Source organism: Kryptolebias marmoratus, linkage group LG14, assembly GCF_001649575.2.
Source record: "Kryptolebias marmoratus isolate JLee-2015 linkage group LG14, ASM164957v2, whole genome shotgun sequence".
Taxonomy (NCBI): Eukaryota; Metazoa; Chordata; class Actinopteri; order Cyprinodontiformes; family Rivulidae; genus Kryptolebias; species Kryptolebias marmoratus.
In genome coordinates, this window is record NC_051443.1 from 7,609,965 (window position 1) to 7,634,922 (window position 24,958).

A 24,958-nucleotide genomic window follows, 5' to 3' on the forward strand; every position below is an offset into this window, starting at 1 on the left:
AAAGTAGTAAAAGTTTTACATCAACCTACTCCTTTACATACAGATAACTTTTTTATGTGGGCCAAAATGAATGACTGAATGAATGAATGAATTCCAAGACGACCGATTAATCGAGAAAATAATCGCCCGATTAATCGATTATTGAAATTAGCGTTAGTTGCAGCCCTACATCATAGCACACAAGCCCTGGTTTTCATTGATGGCATGCTAAGGCGAATCCTTTGCCATCAAAGTTGAGGTAGACTTTATAGTTTGCTTCGCCTTTTTGTCAGTCACGGGGAAACCTTTGCGTCGCACACTTATTGACGTTTTGGTTAGCAGTGGCAGCTAGGAGCTACCACGGACTGTTGTCAGCGTCATTTTCCCCACCTTCACCTTCATAGAAGCCAAATTAATTCCAAACATCGGCTTTCAAATCCAAAGTTGCCACTCATACGTCTCAGTCATCCAACATTTAAACGATCTGGGCGCTGCCTTTTGCGCTACTTAACAAAAAATAATAATCAATTTTTGACATTTTTTAAGTCTATTCAGACTCATGTCCCTATCACGATTATTTAAAACGTAGGCATCCCTGTGAACCTGAACAAGTGGGTAAAGAAAATGGGTGTATTGAAGAAAGTCTTTTTATTTGATCGGCGATGGAAGGGAAACATCTTCTGGGACCTTGATTGTTGGTTATCTCGTGATGCTGCCCATCTGATTTCATGTTTCAGTGCCAGGACTAGAAAAGTGTTTTACCAGTGGCAACAATAAACATTCCGCCCTTTGTTTCTCACAGGCTTCCTGCTGTTCAAGGACTTCTGTATGCATGAAATCGACGAGGCCGTGCCACAGCTCAAGTTCTACGAAGAGGTATGTTTGTGTGTGTAATTAGGGCGAAGGAATAGATGCGTGATTGTGGCCCGTAATCCAGCTCATTCAGATTTAGCCCTCCTTGGGAAGCGCCGTGTGCCGAGCTCCTATTCCTGTTTCAGATCAAGGACTACGAGAAGCTAGACTCAGAGGAGGAGCGCTTGAGCCGCAGCCGGCAGATTTACGACGTCTACATCATGAAGGAGCTGCTGTCCTGTTCACATGTGAGGACGCCACCTCTCAGATCCACACCACGTCACTCGTGCACTCCGGGTCAAGTACATGCTGGCTCACACTCGGCACACACCTGCCGGTCACTCTGATCATCACACTGTGGAGCTCACCACGTACCACCTAATGAGTCAGAGGCTGAATCTGAGAATTATCAGAAACACATGTTTTTTTCCTCCTGGTGTTTTTGTTTCTTGTGAAATATTTCATTAAATTAAAATGGGCACAGAGGAAATTCAGCTCGTATTATTTGCAGCTGTTCTGTGAAGGCCATAAAGGTTGCTTTTTTTTTTACAGAACATTAGAGATCAAAAAGCCTCATGAGGACCAAGGACACCAGACAGGTCAGGGATAAAGTTAAGAAGTTCAAAGCACTGTTAGGTTATAAAACAACATCTCAAACTTTCAACATCGGACAGAGCTCTGCTCAATCCATCATCCCATTGTAGAATCTGAAATTGTACAATTTCTTATGATTTTGTTGATTTTTTTTTTTTTTAAATAAGTGAAAAGTCTTATTTTATTTATTTATTTTTAACCGTCTGTCCTAGGACAGGATCTGTGGACAACTTTTTGTCCGAGTGCTAAATTGTTACCCCTTTAACACTAAAAAAATGCCAAACTGCCCAGCTGGACACCTCATGGGTCAAGGATGATCCCTATTGATTTCAAGGTCACAGGTGACCCCCTCTGTGAACACCTTGTCTGCGCTCTAACTCTGCAGCAGTGTAACGTAGGAATGTCAAACTGCACAGCTGGACACCTCATGGGTAAAGGATGATCCCTATTGATTTCAAAGGCCATGGGGTCTAAGGTCAAGGTCACAGGTGACCCCTCTGTGAACAGCTTGTCTGTGCTCTAACTCTGCAGTTGTGTAATGTTTAACTGCACAGCTGGACACCTCATCGGTCAAGTCTGATCCCTATTGATTTCAAGGTCACAGGTGGCCCCTTTGTTAAAACCCCTTTGTTGATTATGCTGACAGTTTTTTTTGACGGGTGTATTATGTACCGTTGACAGTACTCTTGTTAGATTTTGGAAGATTGAGTACTTAGCATTTTTTGTTTTTCAGACCTCCACTTCCGTTCTAATCTGCTTAGTTTCATCAAACCACCATTCTCCACAGCACACCACGCTACAGCCTCCGTTCACCTGAGATGCAACAGTTTGGGATGTAAAATGAAGTTGATGCGTGTTGCATCACAGGGAGGAAGTTAATAGACCCGCCGCCCACTCCCTCCCTCAGATTTTCGCCCTGTTCTCTGTAACAGCAGCAGCAGCACGTTTCACCAGGCGACACACGTCCTCGCTCAGGGAAAAAAACAGAACCGAAACAACCGTTTAAGCTGCATCCTTTAATGACCCTTCGTTTGATTTGTTGCAGCCATTTTCCAAGAAGGCAGTGGACCACGTGCAGACCCACTTGGCAAAGAAACAGGTCCCCCCAACTCTCTTCCAGGTAAAACAGTTTCCACACAGGTGTTTGGAAAAAAAATGACACTTTAGGGAGAAACACCGGTTAATTTTTGCATTTTAGAGCCCCTGTGAGCCGTAAAACAGACAGAAGACCGAAAGAAAAGCAGCTTAAAGGATATTACCAGTAATCCATATTGTTTTCATTATAAAAAGTTTTTTTCTAATTAAAAAAATGTGTAGATATTTACATGAAATTGAAAAGAAAGACGTAAAAAACAAGTGCAGACATTAAACTGTAATCACCGAGGTCACATTTGAACACAAACACCTTTTTTTTCCCCATTGTTGTGAGGTTACTCTCTGTTATATTGGCAAACAAAACCCAACTCCAGCCTTCTTTTCATTTGTTAAAATGTTAAATTATCTACCTTAAATAGCCAGTTTTTTATATGTAAATGAATCTTGTCTGAGCCCTTAAATGTTCAAAGTCAAGGGTGCACAAACATCTTCACCACAGTGTCAAACCCTCTTTTTTTGCTCTTCACCCAGTTTATAAAACCGCTAAGACTGTTTCAAGTCAAGCTACTTAGAATCATGTATTATTGGGCATTTAAGATCTTGATAGAAATCCCTTTAGATAAATAACTGAATTAGATTTTTTTTTTTTACCAGGTTGGCTGTTCTTAACCTTTTTTTTAAATGCTTATATAGTCAAGCCCTTCAGGAGCTCAGTTACTTTTTGACTCCACTTAAAACCACTGGCTCAGTAATTCACGAAGAGTCAAGTGGGAAGTGGAAAGTGCTTCTTCGTCCAGCCTCTCTGGGACAAACAGCTGTTTTGCGGATGTCTTCGCCTGCAGGGCACAAGTTAAAGTTTAAATTAAAACAGTTTTTCAAGAAAGACTGAACAACACCCTTCCCTTTATGTTTTTCCTTTTTTAAAAAATTATTATTGTAGTTTGTTAGGGATGCCAGTGCAGAAGAACAAGACTTTTGGTAGCAGTACTTTCTGCAGTGTGAAATAAAAAATCCACATTGGGAAAAATGGACTTTTGAAGAAACCCAGACCCTTTTTGGAGCTTAATAGCAGACCTATTTCACAGTAGAAACATAATTCAGTGTTTAAACAAGTCACAACAGGTGGACTTCACATGACTATATTGGCATTTTGATATCTAAAACACTTTTCACACATTCACAGTTTAAGTTTTGTGATTTTTGGAGATGTAGTGCAGAGTGCACACATCCAAACTCTCATTGACTTCCATTGTATCTGTGACTGTTTATTTGAGGCTCCATCCATGCTACGGATATTTTAAAATATATTTTCTGCTGCATTTGCAGCTCCCACTTTTGGTGAGGGGAGAAAAAAAAAGCCTAATTTCTAAATTCCATTGTTAAGTTATGAATAAAATATAAATGAGGAAAAAAAAATCAATTCAAAAGATATCTGGAGTGGTGTTAAAAAGGCCTGAAGTTCACTTTATAAGCTGGTTTTCTGTCTGCCTGTCATGAATCTGCTTTCAGGGAGTGACAGCCACAGTTGTGTGGTTACCATGCAAACCCCAATCAGCCACTGGCAGCAACTTTAACGTTCCTTTTAATTTTTTTTTTTTTTTTTACACGTTTCAAACAGTTTATGCGTCAGAATGTAGGCGTTTTATCCTCTTAGATTATTGCAAAGTAAACCTCAAACTAAGGTTGGTTGGTTGATTTTGGGCAGTATCTGTATTGTCACCTTTTATAATTTCTTCAGAACTTTTCTGTTTTGTTTCCTTATTCTGCTTTTGATGCCTGAACTGAATAAGTATAATGATTTTTATTGTCTCATATGAAACTAAAAGCCCATCTGAGGACAAGCATGGCAAATGAGCTTAGGGGATAAATGCAATGCTGTCCTGTGTTTATTGCTAAACACTTGTTCCTATACAAACAAACATAAAATAAATAGATGAAACAACAGTGCTGTTGAGTTTTAGCAGTGATCTGATCTCATAAAAGACGACGAGAGAAAAATGTTGGGATTTTCTGTCATTGTTTCACCGTTTTAAGTTTTACTTTCAGCTGGAACGGAGAGCTGTTATTCCAAGTTTTTGTTTGTCATAATATGTGTGTGTGTGTGTGTGTGTGTGTGTGTGCGTGTGTGTGTGTGTGTCCATGTCTGCAGCCATACATTGTGGAGATCTGTGACAGCTTGAGAGGCAATATCTTCCAGAAGTTCATCGAGAGGTGGGACAACACACAGACTGGGAAATGTGATGCACTTTTGGCTTCACACAGCCACAGTTTTACCCTTTCTTTCTCTCTTTCTTTCTCTCTTTTTCCCCCACAGTGACAAATTTACCCGTTTTTGCCAGTGGAAGAACGTGGAACTCAACATCCACGTGAGTATTAGCTTTGGAAGTTGATTTGACACCTGTGGCTCAGCTCCTTCGATCCGCATCGGGGGATCGCTCCTTTTCGACAGCATTTTCTGTAGCTTTTTAAACAGATACTTAACGAACAGCAGGCGTCTGGGTGTAACTGTGCACAAAAGGATGTCGGTAATAAAGAATAAAAGACACTTAAGACGGTTACGTCCACCTGTCTGATCCCTGTCTTTTCCATCTGCTGTATGGTTGTTTTTTGAAGATTTCAAACTATAATCCCCAAAGGGGATTGGGCGTTTAAAGAAAGTGTTCAGGAAGGTCTGACTCCTGCGTTTCACATTACACAGTTAAACTGGCTGAAACATGAAAACAAATCCTGCCAAATGTTCTTGCTGCTGTTGCTATTTGCACTTGCAAATAACTATAAAATTATATATAATGAACCATGTGACTAGCTGTTAGCTCCTCGTTGCTTCAAATCTTTTTCTCCAAACTGATGCTGTTCAAACAAACTGGATATTATTGATTTATGAGCTTTACACACAAATCCACTTTCGAATAGTTTAAGTCATCATCGGTAGGAAAAAAGAACTGTGGTGGTCTTCAGACTGCTGCTGTAAGGGCCATCATGATGCTGCCTTGTCTTAGTTTGTAATATTGCTCTGAAGAAACAGTGACAATTGATAATGCCAATGTTTTTGGTGACAGCACCTATTAACAGTTCCAAAGCAAGATGTCTCCAGATTAATTAGAAAAATGTTCACTCAAAACCCAACTTTTGTATTGCCAAAACAAGCATTTACAAGGCCAAGAGATACTCATATAATTGGCCAAATGCTCATTTATTTGGTTGAGAAAAAACTAGAGGTTTTTTTTTTTTGTTGTTTTCTTCAAGCAGAGATATTATCACTAATAGTTTTAGCACTGCAGCATTGATGAGTTGTTAAGCCTTTAAGCTAGTATTCATAGTTCTAAGAGAAATAAGTTTTCCATTTGCATGGAAGGTTTGCTGTAAATTTTGGCCCAGGTAGCATCTTTACGCCTTGTCAGAATACTTATCTGGGTGGGAGGAAGGAAAAAATAAAAAAAGGAATTTGGAAATGGGAAGGGGAAAGAAAGTCTTTGGCCATAAGGACTGACAGGTTACTGAGCCGGAATGAGTCACTCCGAACTGAAGCAGGTTTTAATCCAGACATCTGGATAATCCTGACAACAAATCCTGGAATGTGTCTTTGCACCTGATACGTCTTTATGAGCTTTCCATGCGGAAACGGACTGTTCTGCAATACTGTCCGATTGTTTGGACAACTGTGAGACTTGACAACAGAACGTAAATAAATATTGCTTTGCAAACTAAACTTACACGAGTCTCAGCAGTCAGATCTGAAGCAGCAAACCAGGCCCTTTGCGGTTTGCCTTTTGTTGAAGCTCCCTCTCTGCTTTGTGTCCCCTCAGCTAACCATGAATGATTTCAGCGTGCATCGAATCATCGGCAGGGGCGGCTTTGGGGAAGTGTACGGCTGCAGGAAGGCTGACACGGGGAAAATGTAAGGAGGACGACAACGTCCCGTAAAAAGGTCATATTTCTTCTGTTTTTTTTCTAATGTGCGTTTCGTTCGGATGCCAGGTACGCCATGAAGTGTTTGGACAAGAAGAGGATCAAGATGAAGCAGGGGGAGACCTTGGCGCTCAACGAGAGAATCATGCTGTCGTTAGTCAGCACAGGGGTGAGACGCAAAACCTGCTGTCAGAGTTTTCAACGATTTCCCCATTTTAACCAGCAGGAACAAGTTTTGCCGAACTTAGCTTTATTATTCAAATGAAAAATCCAAATAAGGTCCAAGTTGTAATAGAAATATTACAAAGACAGGTTAATATTTTTGCAAAACTACTGTAAAGTGTTAAACCATGCAGACTTTCTTACAGAGGCTGATCCCCTTCAGAGCCTCATACGCCACCACTCCCCTACCTTTGTTACCTACGACGGCTTTTGTCACATTAAAGATCCGTATTGTAAAACAGCTGAAAGCAGTCCCATAAGATTGAAGTCGCCCATTCAGACTTGTCAAACAGGGGTGTAGCGGGATTGTCAGCTTGAAACGTCGGATCTTTTGTCGAGTTGGAAACGGCCTCGCAGAGCTCCGTCACGTCACCGTCAGCGTGGTGTCCTGAAGATGTTCCCTTCTTTAATGAGAAGTTAGAAGCTCGAGGATAGTTGAAACACCGTTTTAAAGTCTGAAAAGACTCTTAAGAAACAAAGATGGGCGAGAGGCCAGTCAGCTGAGTTTGTGGCAAAATCTTTATTCTTTAAAATCTTGTCCCCTTGTTGTCAAATACCCAAAAAGTATTTCTCCTTGAGTGATATGACCGAATATCAAACCTCTTAACAAGCAACAGAACGCCCGTGTTCTGTATTTACTTTCCTTTCACTTTAAAGCGTCCTGCAGGTTTTATACGGTAACACATTTAAACACCAGGACGTCAAAATGGTCGTCTAAACCCTCCTCTTTTGATTGACACCTCTTTTGACCAATTAGGTTGATATATAAACCCTCCACAACCAATCATATTACAACTTTATTGCTGAAATCCTAAATATGAGAAGAATAAATTGGACTGCACTGCCAAAAAATGTAAATTGTTAACTTTACAAAGACACCAAGCAATTGCATGTACTCCAAGGAGTTCAAAAGCTAGTTAGTTAGTTTTCTTATTACTATTAATAACAATTAATAATATTATTTGTTTATCTTACCACAAATTTTAAGGACCCTCTAAAGGAGTGGGTCTGAACTGTCCTGGCTTCAGGACCCACCATCAGCCTTAATGACAAGCCGTGACCTAAATTTAGGGAAATTTTTTAACTTCTCAAATTTGTTGAATGAAAAGAAAGTGCAGTTTGAACCTGAGGTAGAACAGAATATCCCAGTAACACAAAAAAAAACAAATTTAATGATGAACCATGATGAAGCAGCGGTGTCAGAGAAATGTTCTTATTTATGCTCAGTTACCTGCATTTGAATTAAAATCAAACCTGTTAACTTCACTAACTTCAGCCTTTTTTTAATAGATTCAGCATTGTCCAACGAAGTAGTTTCAAAAAGACTCAAAATATGTAGCTTTAGCTGAGTACCCATATAAGGGTATTACATATCAGAACGTTGATATTTTTCTTAACCTTTTTTTTTCCCAGGTAAATGCCTTCGTCCAGCCGAAAACAGGTCTGCGACCCGCTTTTGTGTCACAACCCACCAGCTGAGAATCACTGCTGTAAAGAAACTAGATGTTTAGTCTTTGTTTTTGTTTTTTTTTAAAAAAAGATGCTTCAGCAGAAGGAGTGTTGTTAGTATTTTTGGCTCTTTACGTACATAAAATCTGTAATGTGTAATCTCTTTCACGTCAAATGTAGTAATCCTTCACTTCCCTACAGATCTGGGTGCCTTGCTTTCACTTTTGCTCCAACAAAACGTGACTGAACCGGTGTCTGGAGTTCTGGGAAACTTGTGATGAAAAGTACTCACGTCCTCTTTGGGTTTTTCTGTACTTCCTTCTAGGACTGCCCCTTCATCGTGTGTATGACGTACGCCTTCCACACCCCCGACAAGCTGTGCTTCATCCTGGACCTCATGAACGGTAGGCCGACCCATCCGGCCCCCGCCCACCTCCGATTAAACCCCAGCCTCATTTGCTTCATCTTTAGGCAGAATGATTGGATTTCTCGGCCTGTCGCCGGCCCGCTCGGGTCGTTCCTCCTCTCCAGAGATCCAGAGACTCGATGAGTTTTTGACCTCGCCGATTAAGCTTTGCGCCGGAGCCGCCTGCCTCGTTCAGACCTCCTAACACCTGGCATCCTTTGAGTTTCGCCTCACTGCTGGCGTTTCCTCCTACAGGATCTGAGGCTGAGTCACTCTTTTAAAGTTGACAGAGCTGAGCATATAGTTCTCATGGCCAGGCTGCAGAGTGTGTGAGCCTCAGCTGGGCTATAAATACAAGTAGTCAATACTCATTAGGAAGTAAAGGGAAGATGACACAGTGGTTCTTATTTCCCCTCTGAGAGTTTCTTTTAACTTAGTGAATGATAGCGTACTCTACATCAGTATATATATATATAGAGAAAAATGGCCAGGTCTGCGACAGAGTATTAGGGCCACTTTGGGGGCAAAAAAACAAGAAAAGAAGTTATCTTTCAAGACTAAGATGGTGGAAGTGAACCCTTTTGTTGTATTTAGAAATTAACACTTGGTGTGTCATAAACATAAATAAAAAAACAATGAGGAGTATTCGTGCACCACAGTTTGAGGACCACCGCTCTTTATGTTACTCATCTGTGTGTTTTCAGGGGGAGACCTGCACTACCACCTCTCTCAGCATGGAGTGTTCAGTGAAAAAGAGATGCGTTTCTACGCGGCCGAAATCATCCTGGGTCTGGAGCATATGCACAACCGTTTTGTCGTCTACAGAGACCTCAAGGTAGGTGTACGAGCTTGATCTGAAAGATGGCGATGGTTAAACTTCCTGTATATAACCACGACTCTAACGCTCAGTATTTCCCATTAAAAAAAAAAAAAAAAAAAACGTTGCTCCTACTTGAAGCCTTCTTTATTGCCCGCTATCAGTTGTTATTTTTTAACACAGAAATGTCTATAACCCAGTCAGTTTTACAGATCTGGAGCAACAATTTGGTGTGGTAGTAGCTTAAAATCATGCTCCACGCATTTTTTGAGCACCAGTAGATCTCGTGAAAACTTACAGCATCACGAGATCGCACGTAACATATTATCAAAAGGTTTGACCAAAACGGCTGCACCTTGCACCCTACTCATAAAAATAATCTCCGTTTGAAACTCCGAGCTGAAATGCGGTGGTGGGCATTGCTTCAAGCGGTGCTAGGCCTTTAATTTAAATTAGTTTTGAGAGCACCCTGAGAGCCGGCTAATGTAAAATATTAATCTATTGTAAAGCTATTCTAGGCAGATTCATAACTCCGATGATCCGGCAGAAGCTGAACTGTCTCATAAAGCTGCAGAGCTGTTGACATTTCGCTTGGGGTTGGTTGCTGCTTGCGAAAAGCACACATTGTAATTAAATGAACTTTTGACCCCTTCCTTCAATACCTAACAGAGATGAATCCAAAAGTGTTCCTTAACGAGGGCTTTATCTCCTCCTGTTTGAGCTGAAACTACCGCGGAACCTTTAGTAAAAATGAATCCACATGTGTGCCGTCTTCAGAAGGAATCACCGGTTTGAGACCCACCGATGGTTTTCCATGGGTTTCCTTTGAAATAGCACCAAACTCCATTTGTAATTTGTTAATCTTTTAGAGATAATTACTGCGTTTCCTCATAAAGCTCCGGGCCTTTATTACTTTAACTGCTTAGGCTACCAGGCCTTTATTAAAGGTAATTTTGTTTTTATGTGAAGAGTGCACATAAAAACCTACTCAAGGTTTCCCCACGCAGCCGCAATATTTGGCCATATTGGTCTAGATATATTTAGGAGTTTGTTCACATTTTTATCTCGTCATTTCTTACAATGGTGAGATTACATAATAAAGAGATTAATTCTCTGCAATGTTGCAGTCCTCGTCTGTTCCTAACATCAGCCCCAGTTCTGCTAATGGACACCAAAACAATGCACACTCATGCATGGGAGGAAAGAAAGCTCATCGGGGCACATTGTCATTACCAAGAGTAAGCATTTTTTTTAGGCTCCGTTAGACACCTTTATTAACATTTAGAAAAATCGCCATTGTTGAGACATCCCTCGCTGTCTCTCTTCTCTCCAAGCTCAGAAAAGGAAAACTTAGCAGTGGTGCATGTTGTGGCAACAATAAATGAATTTCCAGGCACTGTTAGATGAAATCACTCAAGCAGGTTTATTTATATAATGTGCACAGAATATAGAGAGCAGTTCTGAACAGGGAAGCTCCGAATCAAAGCTCTGGTCCTCCAAGTCAACATAGGTGCTTTTATTAAATATATTGAAATACTGGACCAGAAGGAGGAGTTAGGGAAAGGCAAGTCAGTCTGGTTCCCAAGGGAAGAAAATTCAACATCACTCCTATAAACAAGTTCATTCTGTGAGAACCCATGGGACTTGGAACAGACGTCATAACATTATCAGGACTTATAAACAACAGGTGTTACCCTATAGTAAATTCTGCCATTACATGCATAATTACTAATGTTCATAATATAGGCTCCCAAGAAATTTTAGGAACGTCTAATTTGACCTGCAGACTCTCAGCTACTGTCACACCAAATTTTAGCTGACTGAGTCTTTGCCCCATTTGGTTTTCAAGTAAGTTGGTTGACTCCAAAGGTTAATCAGTTGTATATATTTCTGAGAGTTTTATTAAAATTTGTCCCATGGTTCTTGAGATATTCTGCTAACACACATACACGGGGAAAAACATGATTGTCCATTAGACGGTGGGTTGATCGAAAGCTGGTGGAGTAAAGCAAAGTCAACCCCATGATTCAGCAGCTTGTAGAACCGCTTTCAGCAACAAGAACTCTCAGCAGTTGATCATTTTTTCACATTTGTGGAGGAATTTTGGCCCACTTTTTCTTCCAACTTTGCTTCGGTTTATTGAGGTTTGCAGACGTTTGTTTCTGCGCCGCTCTCCTGACGCTCTCACCACGGCATTTCAGACAGGTTTAGGTGTGGACCTTGGCTGCAGCACCTTGAGTCTTTCCTTTTTGAGCCACTCTGTTGTAGATCAGCTGCTGTCTTTGGGTTCATTGTTCTGTTGCATCAAGCTTCAGCTGTCAGACAGATGGCCTCACATTTGACTCTAGAACCATTTGGTCTAAAGAGAAGTTCACGGTCGACTCAATGACTGTGAGGTAGTGCTGGGCGATATGGAAAAATCACGATATGGATAATTTTATATCACGATAACGATATATATCACGATATACCCCAATTACGTACGTTGTCAGTTATTCTCTGAAAAATATGAAAAAAATAATTTAATTTCTTACCTTTTTCAAGCTTTATTTTGAAGTGACATTTAACTGAACTTTCACACCTGTTACGACGTAACAGTATCAAATGACAACAGACTCCATTATCTTCGGCCGGCTATAGTTTCACTTTTCGCAACTTTCCCAGCTCTTTTACAACTTGTTTGACCTTGCACTTTTTGGATTGTTGAATATTCTTTTTCGTAGTTCTTCTTTAAGTGATAGAAGAGGTTTGTTGTGTTGGCGTCAGATGAGAAAACCGTCTAATAGCAGAGTTAGCATTAGCAGAGTTAGCATATTACCTTTTTCTGCTCCGTGTCGGACTTCTTGAACCAAATCACAGACGTCCCCCTCGTTTTGGTAAAAGTCTTTCTTCTTGGGCTGCCTGCTAGCTGTCTCTACTTGTTGCGACCCCGAGTTTGATACTTCATGCGTCTCCATCTTTCAGCACTTATGGTGAAAACGCCGCACCGCACAGAAAGCCGCTGCCGTAAAGCAGCGTCATGTCGCAAAACGGAGGTTCTTCGCAAAATAGTTATTTTTTTCTTCTTATTTATCACTTATATAAACTGAATGTATGCAAAGTGACAACACTAATACATTTGTCGTAGCCTGCGTTTTGAAATATTTACATGAATCATTGATACAATTATGATAGAAACGACAGAAACGATAGAGACGATAGAAGAAAATATATCACGATAGACACTTTTCTATCGTCCCCACAATATGTATCGTTACAACACCCAGCACTACTGTGAGGAGCCCAAACCATCCTCCCTCCACCACCGTGCTGACAGTTGGCATGAGGTGTTTGAGCTGATCTGCTGTTTGGTTTTCTCCAAACATCTCAACTTTGGTCTCATCTGTTAGTCTTGTGGTTCATTCAGATGCAAAATAGCAAATCTAAGTCACTTTTTATTCCTTAAGATGTCTATTTTAAGAGAAATAAAGAAAAGAATTAGTGAGAAGGGTAGGCATTTATAAGCTTTTCTTCAGCCTTCATCCTTGTTTAGATTGTTCATGATGTATTTTTCTTGATTTTGGAGATTTTGTCTGTTGTTTCTGTTAATCTTCTTCATTAGTCTTTATTCACCTCTTCCTCGCAATTAGGATTTTACTTAGTCTACAGTAGTCTAACGTAAAGATTCGTAAAGTTTTATTGATTTTTCATTGTTAAAAGAGGAAAAACAGAATGAGTGTACATACATACATTTTTAAGCACTTACAAATTATACAAAGTGTAGAATGTGACGACGTCAGCACATTTTAAATTAGATTATTACAGAGGATTACCAAAAATAGATCTGGTTTCCCCCTCCTCGAGGCCCAGCGTTTGACTGGATCCTGGTTTGACTTAACAGTTTTTAAATCAGAGGATGATGAAAAAGACCTTTAGTTGGGTTTCAGAACGTATGCGTTTAATTTTAAGCTGATTTGACTCAAGCATTTAACATTTAGATTTATGCCATTGGAGAGCTGTGGTGATTTTGATAAAGAGGAGAACCATTGGACCGAGTAAAACTCTGAACATTAACCTCCACTTTTGATCTCTATACATCATCATCAGCTGTGTTTCAGACCATCTTCTGGTTTTCTTCCATTTCCCCTGTTTGGACTGGTTGCCATAATAATAGATTTATTTAACAGGAGGTCAGGGAACAGTTTTAGGGCTTCAATAAACAGCCAAGTGTGATGCAAATGATACTTTGAGGCTAAGTGTAGGAGGAAGAAGAAAACAAGTGAGTCACAGAGGATAAGCAGGACAGGAGGCCTCCTTTTTATTATCCGTGTGCGCTGCCGGGAGTAAAATAACTTGAGTAGCGAATTACAAACGTTTCCCACTCTGCAGTAGCGTCAGCTTTCCTCACCCTCCGCCTGTGCTTGTGTGTACCGTCCCTCAGCCAGCCAATATTCTGTTGGACGAGCACGGCCACGTTCGGATCTCGGACCTGGGCCTGGCCTGCGATTTCTCCAAAAAGAAGCCCCACGCCAGCGTGTAAGTGCTCTTCTGTGTTCAATTACATCTGCAAAGAGGAGGAGGTAGATTTAGGTTTTTTCATCTGCTGGTCTGTTATTTTAACGCGTTTTCAACAAATCTGCGGGTCAGCTAACGAAAGCAGGTTTTGCTGACCTGTTCAGTCACAAACTAAATATCAGTGTGGCTGCATGTGTTACTACCCTCAATAGACAACGTGGGTAAAAAAAAAAAAAAAAAGAACAAATATTTAGATCATTGTCACATCAGGTGGCAACAAAATCGCAAAACGTGAAGGGATCTGAATATTTTCTGGGTACTTTCTGGAAAAAAACTTTTCACAGCTCCTCTCATATCCAGTTGTGAGCATGTAATTGTTCTTTAGTGATTATCTTTTAAACAGAATCTTTTTGTTTTTAATAAAGTCTATATTTATCAGTTAATTCAAGTTGAACTTATCAGGTTTTAATAGAAGAGTTAAGTGGTTTCTGACATCAGTTTTCAATTTCGACTTAGGCTGATTGAAAACGCTTCATTTTCCTAATGAAAAACAGCCCGATCTGCATTAAGCTGATAGAGTTTGTGTTTCTGTGCAGATTACAGACAAAAATTGGCTGACACTGGGTTCCTGCAGCTGATCTGTCATTGACAACTTTTATTCCAAGGAGAAACCTTTATTCCTCCATCCTGCTTATCTCAGTAGAAATCCTGTCTTTGTGTCATTGTGTCATTGTGTGCGTCCGACTAAAGCTGTTTTGTGTCTCTAACAGCGGCACCCATGGCTACATGGCTCCAGAGGTCCTTCAGAAGGGGACGGCGTACGACAGCAGCGCAGACTGGTTCTCTTTAGGCTGCATGCTTTTCAAACTCCTCAGAGGGTAACCGCCCCGATTCTACACCTCCTTTCCTCCTCGGCGCTGTCCGTCTCATCCCCTTCCTCCTGTTTGCCGTCTCTGTGAGCGAACCCGTTTTGAATCCCCTCTCCTCGCCATTTCCCTCCGAGCATCTCTGGCCTGCTCGCTCTCTGGTCGGTGCGTGTTTGATCTTGTTTGTGTGCGAGACTGCGCGCGCCTTGGTTTGAAGTGGAGTGTGTAAATGCCAGAGGTCTGGACCCAGTAGGTCAGAATGCAGGTAAAAGGCGTGCGTGTGTGACGGGTCTTTCCATTGATGTTTGGATCTCTGTGTTTGAAGAAGAAAAGTCTGCTGGAGAGAGGCTGGCTGCTCCTTTCTAATATAAAAAAAGCCAAACAAACTAAAAACGCATTGTAGTTCCTAGAATTGTTCTTTAAAAGGTCGGCTTCTCCATGACATTATTAACATCCAGGCTAGAAGGAAAATTTGGACAGCATTTACCTGCAATTCCTTAAATATCAGATAAGAGAACTGACATAATATCCTAATTATTTTTTTAAACTGAATGTATAAACACACCATCTTATTATTAATTACCTCAGCTGGAAATCTTTACCCCTCTGCAGAATAAACTCAATCTTCACAACAATGCATTAGATCATTTTTAGTACTGTCAGCTTTGAGGCTCATTGCTTGTTGCATAAATTTGTCCTGTTTTTTTTCCCTGTTTGCAGTCTGAGAGCTCTCACTGTGATTTATGAGCTTCCCGTCAGACTCTGTCAGAGTATTTTGATGCCTTTTGGCTCAGACTTATAAAAGATGAATCTTGGCTGCCAATCAACGTTTCGTTGTGAATTAAAGTCGCGAATTAAAATGTTGCTGAGTCTCATAAATATCCTCTTGATATATGGGTCTCTGGAGCAGTGCTTACATGACGTCTCACAACCGTCTTGTGTACATAATGAGCACGCGTCTGTCTTTGTAACGTCTCAGCTAAGTAGCCACTCCTTTGTTAATGTCCAGTTATCTCTGTGCTACTGCTGGCATTATATCAGGGCAAATAACGTCACCAAGGCCCTTCTTAATAAACTAAACAATATTTCTGTCTTTACCTGATAATAAAATCAGTCTTATAAGAGTCTTTTCTAAAATATAAAACCAGTGTTGCATTAACAAAGTGTAATATTCTGCATATCATTTTAATGGACATTGTATCAAATCAGAATTTAACGCCCCCATCTATTACTCAGAATTTTTATTAAATGGATATCATTTTTGCTTTTGTCCATTCCTTTTTTAACTAAAGCAGTTAAATACCCATGCCGTGCGACTAAGTGGTGACAGTGGTGATGGTATTTACAAGTTTCTCTCAGTTGTTTGACATATAAGCACACAATCGGGGTTTTTTTTTGGCAACTAGATCAGGATAAAACGAGACTGATGCAGAGAAACGGCTAAGAACGGCTTACTTGTTTAGGTTTCTAGGGCACAAGTGATAGTATGTGGAAAAAATAAGTTACTACATCATGTCTGAAAAGCTTAGTTTTTCTCAAAAAGAAAAACGAGTGAACGGGAGATGCAAATGCAGCAGAAAATGTCAGTTTTTAGAAATACCCAGAGTCGTGTCAGACAAGTTTCCTTTTGAAATTTCTCCATTTTTAATGCCAGCCATCTTTCCTTCAACTGTGGCCAAATTCCCAGTCCCAGCTGATGGGGAAAATATCCCCACAACATGATGCTGCCACCACCATGCCTTACTGTAGGGATGGTGTTCTCAACATAATGAGAATATATTAAGTTTGCCCAAGAAAAGGGTCTGTCCTTGATGGTCAAAATGTATTTATTTATTTACTTAACTTTACTTTTTTCTGGACTCTCTTCCATGAAGCCCCGCTCTGTGCAGCTCCTTGTGGTCCTCTGAACAGATCCTCTCATCTCTGTAGAAGAGCTGCTCAGCTCCATCAGGGTTATCTTTGGTCTCCTGGATGTTTCTCTGATTAATGTTCGACACGTTTCGTGACTTTTGGTGGACGACCCTCTGTTGGCAGGTTTCCATTTCTTAATAATGGATTTAATGTTGGACGTTCATAGTTTGAGATAGGTTTTAAACCCCACTTTTTATCTGTGCTTTTCCCCAGCTTTGTCTCTGACCTGTGTGGACATGCTGTCTCTTGCGTGGTGGAAGCACCTAATACCTAAAGGTGTTAATTCTGGGGCTATAAGAGCTCTGACATCATTTAACACCTGAGCTGCCCACAGGTGGATCTTTAACTAATTATAACATGTTCCTTCTGAAGGTAAAGGTTGGCTTTAAATCAAAGAGCTACTAAGACTACCTTTTTTTATACCCCATTTAACTTCATTATTATGGAATATTTTGTGTAGGTCCATTACTTACATTAAAAAAAAAATAATAATTGAAATTCCTGGCTGGAAGGCAACAAAGGGGTAAATACTTTTGCGACTCACTGTATAGCAGCATGAGCTGTTAATGTAAAAAAAGAAATCACCTGCTTGCAGTCTATGCTTGTCACCCATACAACACTTATAATTTGTTTCCCATTGCTGCAGGCTCGTTTTATCTAAACATTAGTCTTGCTCGGGATATTATGTAAAAAGTGTGTTTATTTTTGATAGATCCCACTCGGGGGGCCATAATGATTGTATACATCATTCAAAGCAGTCACATTTGAGTGGTGTGTTGTGACACTGGCTCATAGCAAAGATTATTGCAGTGAAGGTACAGCTCTTAGCTTCAGTTTGTGGAGGATTACATGCTGGAGAGGTGTTTTAGCCACGCCACTTTCACACAGTTTGGAGTATAAACACGGATCTTTTTTTCCGGGTGTGAGAACACAAATCGTCCACCACATCTTCCAAGTCGCACCCAGAAGCTGCAGGTGGCTAATTAAGAGAGTAAGATCCGGGTTATTTCAAATGGTTGTTTTACCTGAGAATGATGAAGAATGAAGCGCCTTGAAAGGGCCGAGCGCGCGGTTCTTCGGTTTCCCCCGTCTTTGCGCTCGCTTCACCTCCTTCCTCCTGTTTCCGCTCATCTTCAGTCTCTCTTCTTCTCTCTCTCAGGCACAGCCCCTTCCGGCAGCACAAGACCAAAGACAAACATGAGATAGACCGCATGACGCTGACCATGGTAAGGCACATCTCCTCTCTGCTGGATACACACGTTGAACGATAAAGTTTTTTTCTGTGTAAATAAACCGTAAAGCAGAAGGCAGCACCGAACACGTGGGTTCAGATTGTGTTTAACTTCCAGTAAATCTGAATGCACAAACAGTTCTGTCTCTGTCCTGTCCTGTGTGCGAACAGTCACTGGAAGCAGACTGGACGGATCGGTTTTGTGTACCTGTGGGGGCCGTAATCAGGTTGTCCTACAGAGATGAATGACTTTGTTGTTCGAGAATGTGGGTCATCTTTCTTGCGTCTCTGCCTGGGACCATCCGGCTCTCCACTGAGCGTTCACTTCACTTTGTCACGGGGGGAGATGAAGGAGATGACAGAATGTGACATAAACCTGGCGCAGGGGTCTGGGAAAAGCTGGAGCAGGAGCTGTCAGGGCTCATCAGTTTGGTGAATAAAACAATACGGAGAGGTCTCGTTACAAAGTGTTGCTCAAATCTCTCTCTTTTTTTTTCAAACTTTAAAATCAAATTAAAGATTTCTTTTAGCCAAGTGTAAACACAAGCGTTCAGAGGAGTCATTAACAAGCACCAGCAGAACGTTTTACCTGCAGCACAGGGGTGGTGTTGATTCTCCTTGAGTTCGATTGACGCTGCCAGCAGCAGGAGTCAGAACCAGCCACTGCGCATTTGGGATTTATCTTTATACAGCTAAAGTCACAATCAAGCAGTACTTCTTAAACCTTTTCATGCTAACCCCCTCCTTCTCTGGCCTAGGCTCTGCTCAGCAGGATGAAGCAAAGTGAGCGAAATGTTATAAAGGACAAAAAAAGAGGGAAAAACTTAGGATTCACATTAGTCTTTTAATTCTTCTGGTAAATTATTGTTTCAAAAAATAATTGTGATGTACTTTTTGTCTCTAGATTGCCTTTTTTGACAGTCGTTTTTCAAAATAAGACTTATCAATAGTGAAATATTGTCAAACCTTCATTAATGAGGGCTTAGGTCATTTTATCACCGTATTAATTGATCTGAGTTTTTTTTTTTCCCATCAAGACAGTGTTTTGGAGGGATTGTAGTAATCATCATGTTTGTAAAAAACTTGAGTTGCTTAATGCAGCATCATTTGCAAGGGACTCTCTAAAATGTCTCCAAACATTTGTGGGGGTTCTCAGTTCCCTTGTTTTAATCACAGAGACTCACACTCCTGTTGCTTAAATTTTCAACAAGTTCAGAAGAAATTGTGCAACAATTTTTTTTTGTCTCAAAACTAACAAATGTCCTCTCAAAATAGTCACAAAGTCATGACGGGCGTCTTGAACCCTTTTCAGTTTTGTTGTGAGCGTCTCCAACAGCTCTAAAGCTGTGTTTTGACTCCTGCACCAGAGCTCTCTGACAGAAAACATGTCCAGCTCTAAAAACCACGCCAATTATAAACAGTACTTATTTTAAAAAAAACTGGTCCAAATCTAAACACTACCTTAAAATACAGTTTTACGAGGTGAAAATACGTAAAAATAAATCGTAGATTTCAAAAATTAGCTGTACAAAACGTGGCTGCACGGCTTACTGATCACTTTGTCGCAGATATTCATGATTTAGTGACACTACGACAAAACATGGACTTATTCTCACTCAGAATCACCAACCAGTCTCCATCAGACGTAGCTCAGTGTTGTAGCACCTTTACTGGAGTGTAATGTTTCAACACGTTTTAAACCTCATACTGGTGGCTGTCAGTTTTCAGACGTAACATTTTTTTTTTCACCGAACTTCCAACAGTACGGTATCTCCCAGTTTCTTTGTTTCTTCAGGATTGGGTTGACACAATAAATGACACAAAGCTGATGTCCTGACTGTGGGGGGATGTGCATACAAAGCAGGAAGTGACGTCCAATATCTGATAATGTTTTGAGTGTTTGGGGAGAAATGCTCTGTTTTTAAAGAAGTCTGTATCACACTAACAACAATTGTAGTGTACATGCTGCCTGTCTGAGGAATTCGCTGCTGAGCCCTTTTCATGTCACGGGTCACATTCGGTCTGAATGGGGTTCATTGAGCCCACACAGTGACATATCTGCTCCCGCCAACCTCTCCTGACTTTACATTAACAAGCTGCAGAGTGAAGCTTCACTGCGGCTTTACAGCACCAGCGGTCCATCACTGTGGAACTCGTCCAAATCTCTCGCTCTCACACACACACAAGTTCATATTCACACAGGTTAGGGTTTGAAGCCTAACCAAACCCTAACCTGAATCATTACCAGCACGTCTAACCCCAAACTAAACTCCGTTCACAATAAAACCCCTGTTCAGAAGTCACATTCCACTATATGAGGACCAGGATTTGGTCTCTGTAAGGATACCCTTCACAACAACTTGGGTTCTTTTACCAGAAATGGTCCTAAAAAGTAACAAAATTCAGGTACACACACTCAGGGACCTGTTTGACTGAGCAGGACTCTAAACAAATAAAGTATGATCTTTCATATCAGTATAAATCCAGATTAGGATTTTAATCCAGCCACTTAATGGAGTTTATCCCTTAATCCTAGTCCTGCTCTGTGTATGTGTGTGAGTGTCAGAGGCAGGGAGAGTGTGAAAGTCTACTATTCAGCCACACATGAGCTAAAAATATGTTTCTATACATCTTAGTGTTTATTAAACCTGATTAATGGCTCTGTTGCCCACAGACGACAAAAGCACACAGCTTGGCAAAGGCCAAGACGCGACAAGATGGATGGAACAGATTGCAGTTCTTGGCACCTGTGCTCTCTGAAACATCTTCATGAAACACTGAAGTGAAGTGGCCAACAACATAAAAATTTTACAGGGAAAAAACCCAACTAAGTACAGCAGATATAGCATCAATATCCCTGCGTTGCAAAGAACCAACCAAAAACAGAATGCAACATACAGTTGAAACTAGATGTTTTTATACACCGTATAAAAGACTTGTAACCATTTTTTCCCTCAGCCCGACATCAGATCAGAGTAAACCTGGCCTGTTTTAGGTCAGTTAGGATTCCCAAAAATGTTTCTATTTGTTAAATGCCTGAATAATGGCAGAGAGAGAGAAGGAGAGATCATTTTATTTTCATTACTTTCATCAAAGTTACAAGTTGACATCCTTTTTCTTAGTATTTGGCAGCGTTTCCTTTAAATGACTCGGGTCACATGTTTTGGGGTTCCTTCCACAAGCTTCTAACAATAGTTTGCTGACTCAGGTACTGATGTACATCAGGTTTATAGGCCACCTTGCTCACACATGCCTTTTCAGCTCTGCCCACAAATTCTTCATAGAACTGAGATCAGGGCTTTGTAACGGCCACTCCGAAACACTGACTTTGTCGTCTTTAAGTGACTAATTTGGCAGTTTGCTCAGGGTCATTGTCCATTGGAAGACCCATTTGAGCCCAAGCTTTAAAATCCTGGCTGATGTCTTGGGTTGTTGCTTCAATATTGTCACATAATGGTCTTTCATCATAATGCCATCTATTTTGTGAAATTCACCAGTCCCCTCTGCAGCAAAACACTCCCACAGCATAATGCCGCCACCCCTGTGCTTCGCAGTTGGGATGAAGCAAGCTTCCTCCTTTTTCCTCTAAATGTAATGTTTGTCATTATGGTCAAACGGTTGAATAGTAGTGTCATCACACCCCAGGAGGTCTCAAAAAATTGCTTTTGGAGTAATAGTTTCTTCTCACTGAGTGACCTTTCAGCCCATGTTGGTACAGGACCCTGGATTAATGATGCTCTCTGAGCAGGAGCAGCTTCAGCAGCATCTTTACAAGGTTATTTTTTTTGCTTTTGTTTTGGGGTTGATTTGCACATTTGACACCAAAACATGTTCATCTCAGGAATACAGAACCCGTCTCCTTCCTGAGCAGTAAGCTGGCAGGACGTTCCCGTGGTGTTTATACTTGAAGCTAGCACCTTCAGGCATCTAGAAAGTGTCCCCAGAGAGGAACCAGAGTTGCGAAGCTCCACAGTTCTCTTCCTAACGCCTTGGCTGATTTCTTTAGATTTTTCCCATGGTGTCAAACACACTGCTTCTTTGTGAGACCGAAGAATGCTCTGAAAAATTCTTTCTCACATTATTCGGGGATTTAACAAATGGAAATAATTTGGGGAATCCTAACTGACCTTAAACAGGAATGGTTCAGTCTGATTTAATGTCAAACAGTGAGGAAAAAATGTCTTGTTATACAGTGTATGTAAACATCTAGTTTTAGCTGTATTTCAAAATGTAGGCATTTTTCCTTAGCTCAGATTTTTACAAAGTTGCCTAATTTTCAGCATCAGCTCCTTTCAAATTTATCCTCAGAAATTTTCTACACAGAAACTCACTTTAATGCGGCTGAACTACTCTTTTCGGATAAACCAAGTGCTCGTTTAATTCGTCGAGCAAAACCAAGAGTGCATAAACACATTTTGCAGAACAAACATTTTTCACTCTTCACAGCGAGTAGGTCTTGCTGTTACTCTGACTCGTGTTCATCAGCGCGGACGCTCCTCCACCGAGCCGTGCCAGTTCAGGGGTGGCAGATGGGATCATGTGGAAGCCCAGATTAGTTCGGAGCGAGGTGACGCAGAGTCGTTTTGAAAAGCGTCAATAAGTGTAAAGCCTGTCGATCTATTTTCAAACGCTCTGTTCTTCCCCCCGTTTCCTCTCTCCGTTCCCCGCAGAATGTGGAGCTGCCAGACTCCTTCACAGCGGAGCTCAAAGATCTCCTGGAGGGGCTGCTGCAGAGAGATGTGTCCAAGCGGCTCGGCTGCCAGGGCCGTGGGTACGACACACACACGTTTACACGACCTCCATCTAAATCAGTGTCCACATGCAGCCAAATGAATTCATCAGTCAGGTGAAGTTTTGTTACATACTGCTCATTATGGCTGAAATCACTGGATCGTTAGCTAGTGGCTAATTGCAGGTGAGCAGAGGCGGCTGTCGAGTGGTCTGATAGAAGCTGAATTTATCAGCTCTGTCTTTTCACACCAGCATGCAGCTAAAGCAGGATCATTGTCTAAAAGAGGGTAAAACGTTCATGACAGAGGGGCGATGCAGCCAACACTGCCCCCTTGTGTTCGAATGCAAGGTAACACCCTGCGTGTTTCTCTCGCTCACGCAGCGCCTCGGAGGTGAAGGAGCATCAGTTTTTCAAAGGCATCGACTGGCAGCAGGTCTACCTGCAGAAGGTGAGTGATCTTGCTCATCCTTTTTTAGGATTTCTTTAACGACACTTTGTCCAGTCGTACGAAACGTGTTCGCGCTCAAAGAATGCGTTGTCAGCTACGACCGCTTCAGATTTTAGAAACCATCCGACGACATGTCAAAGAGACTTTTACATGCCATTTTTCTGACAGATTTGAAACAAAACTGTGCAGGGTTTTAGGAAAGCATTACACATTTTATGCAGTCGTAGGAAGTTGTTTATCCTCGTGAGAAGCATTTTGTGAAACCAAATAAAACGAAGAAACTCTTCACACATCAAGCCTTTCACAGAAGTGAGAGAAATACTGAAGACATTAGTCACAATGATTTATTAGTGATTGGTACTGATTGTTGCAGTTTAACAAATGCTGAGACATTTTTTATATCATATATTCATATACTCAGTTATGTGATATTCTCATTAGTTTGTATTTTATATACTTTTTAAATAAAAACGTGGCACTTATAAGTTAAAAAGCAGTTAAAAATGCTTGTATCTAAGCTTTCTTTAACCAAACTATAGTTGCGTATTATTTGACTTCTCTTTTTTGTGAAGTAGACTTGTTTGGTAGTTTTTTTGTTTTTTTTTATTCCAATATAATTAACATCTTTATAATTTATATATATAATTTATAACACAAAAAGTAGTTGTCCCACACAAATCATTTAGGACAATCTCACTGGTTCTGCTCAAGTCTGTAACTTTACTAATTGACATAATTCTGTAGGGCGTCAGAATGGACATCAGGAGCTTTTCTTGGTAAAGCAGTCAAGATCTTAATTTTTTACCCTTGCATGGAGGTTTTTTCCCCTTTTAATAAAAATAAAACGGTGAATCATACACTGATATTGGACCCTAGCTAAAGTCCAGACATGACTCTGCCTTCAAAGCGACTCTGGACGGAGCTACACGAGTCAGTAGTTAGCTGCAGTTACTGTTGCCTTGGAAACCACATCACTCCAGGGAAAACACTGCGAGGGGAGATGCTTTGTTGTTACGATTGCGCTCCGTTTCCTCTGTTAGTGATACTGTTTTGGTGCGGTTTCTGACAACCCTCTCCATCCTTTCCACCCCCCCGCCCTGCAGTACCCTCCTCCTTTAATCCCGCCCAGGGGAGAAGTGAACGCTGCAGATGCGTTTGACATCGGCTCCTTTGATGAGGAGGACACCAAGGGCATCAAGGTAAAACTTCAGTCTGTTCTTATGCTACATTTTTCTTTTACGTTCTTAACTCGGGTGAGGCCATGGTGTTGGGTATCCATCACTGGGCGTCATATTTTTTACTCAAGTGAGCAGCTGGAGCACAGGAGTAGAAAAGTCCCTGCTGCGTTTCAGGTGTCATCTGGTCTTTAAAGTTGACAAATTACAACTTCCTCAAACCATAGGACCCCCAAGGGTCAACAAAGACTTTTATTTTATCAAAAATTTTTTAACTTGTACACCTTATTACATGTCATTTAGAAATTACATCCATTTATTTTCTTTACTGGCTTTTTCCGTGCAGTGTTGCAGGGAGCTGGTGAGAGGCGGGGTACATCCTAGTCGGGCTGAAAGTCCATCACAGGGCCATTTAGAGGTTACATTTTCAAAACTTTAGATTTTTGTAACCTAAAGAAGGCCACTAAGGATTTTAGCCAATTCTTATTTTTTATAAAAACTATATAATAGTCCTAAATTATTCTGCAGTCTTGTTATTTTCATGAAAAATGTACCTGCTGTTGGCTCCAAACACTCACCAATTTCCCCCCCCTTCAAAAATGGCACAGAATTTCATTAACCTTTCTGTCTCTGAAAATATACAGGTGCTGGTCATAAAATTAGAATATCATGAAAAAGTAGATTGATTTCAGTAATTCCATTTAAAAAGTGAAACTTGTATATTATATTCATACATTACATACAAACTCATATATTTCAAATGTTTATTTCGTTTAAT

General features: G+C 40.8%; 1 protein-coding gene across 1 annotated transcript in view; it reads left to right on the forward strand.

Moving 5' to 3' along the window:
- grk3 (G protein-coupled receptor kinase 3) overlaps positions 1-24,958 on the forward strand; it is a 73,564-nt gene that overhangs the window by 41,470 nt on the left and 7,136 nt on the right. The window contains exons 3-17 of the mRNA XM_017432296.3: positions 782-855; positions 978-1,079; positions 2,471-2,545; positions 4,670-4,731; positions 4,835-4,886; positions 6,327-6,418; positions 6,499-6,598; positions 8,426-8,504; positions 9,211-9,341; positions 13,744-13,838; positions 14,588-14,695; positions 17,754-17,820; positions 22,496-22,596; positions 22,939-23,005; positions 24,109-24,204. Coding sequence (XP_017287785.1) covers positions 782-855; positions 978-1,079; positions 2,471-2,545; positions 4,670-4,731; positions 4,835-4,886; positions 6,327-6,418; positions 6,499-6,598; positions 8,426-8,504; positions 9,211-9,341; positions 13,744-13,838; positions 14,588-14,695; positions 17,754-17,820; positions 22,496-22,596; positions 22,939-23,005; positions 24,109-24,204 — 1,301 coding nt within the window. The remainder of the gene's footprint in view (positions 1-781; positions 856-977; positions 1,080-2,470; positions 2,546-4,669; positions 4,732-4,834; positions 4,887-6,326; positions 6,419-6,498; positions 6,599-8,425; positions 8,505-9,210; positions 9,342-13,743; positions 13,839-14,587; positions 14,696-17,753; positions 17,821-22,495; positions 22,597-22,938; positions 23,006-24,108; positions 24,205-24,958) is intronic.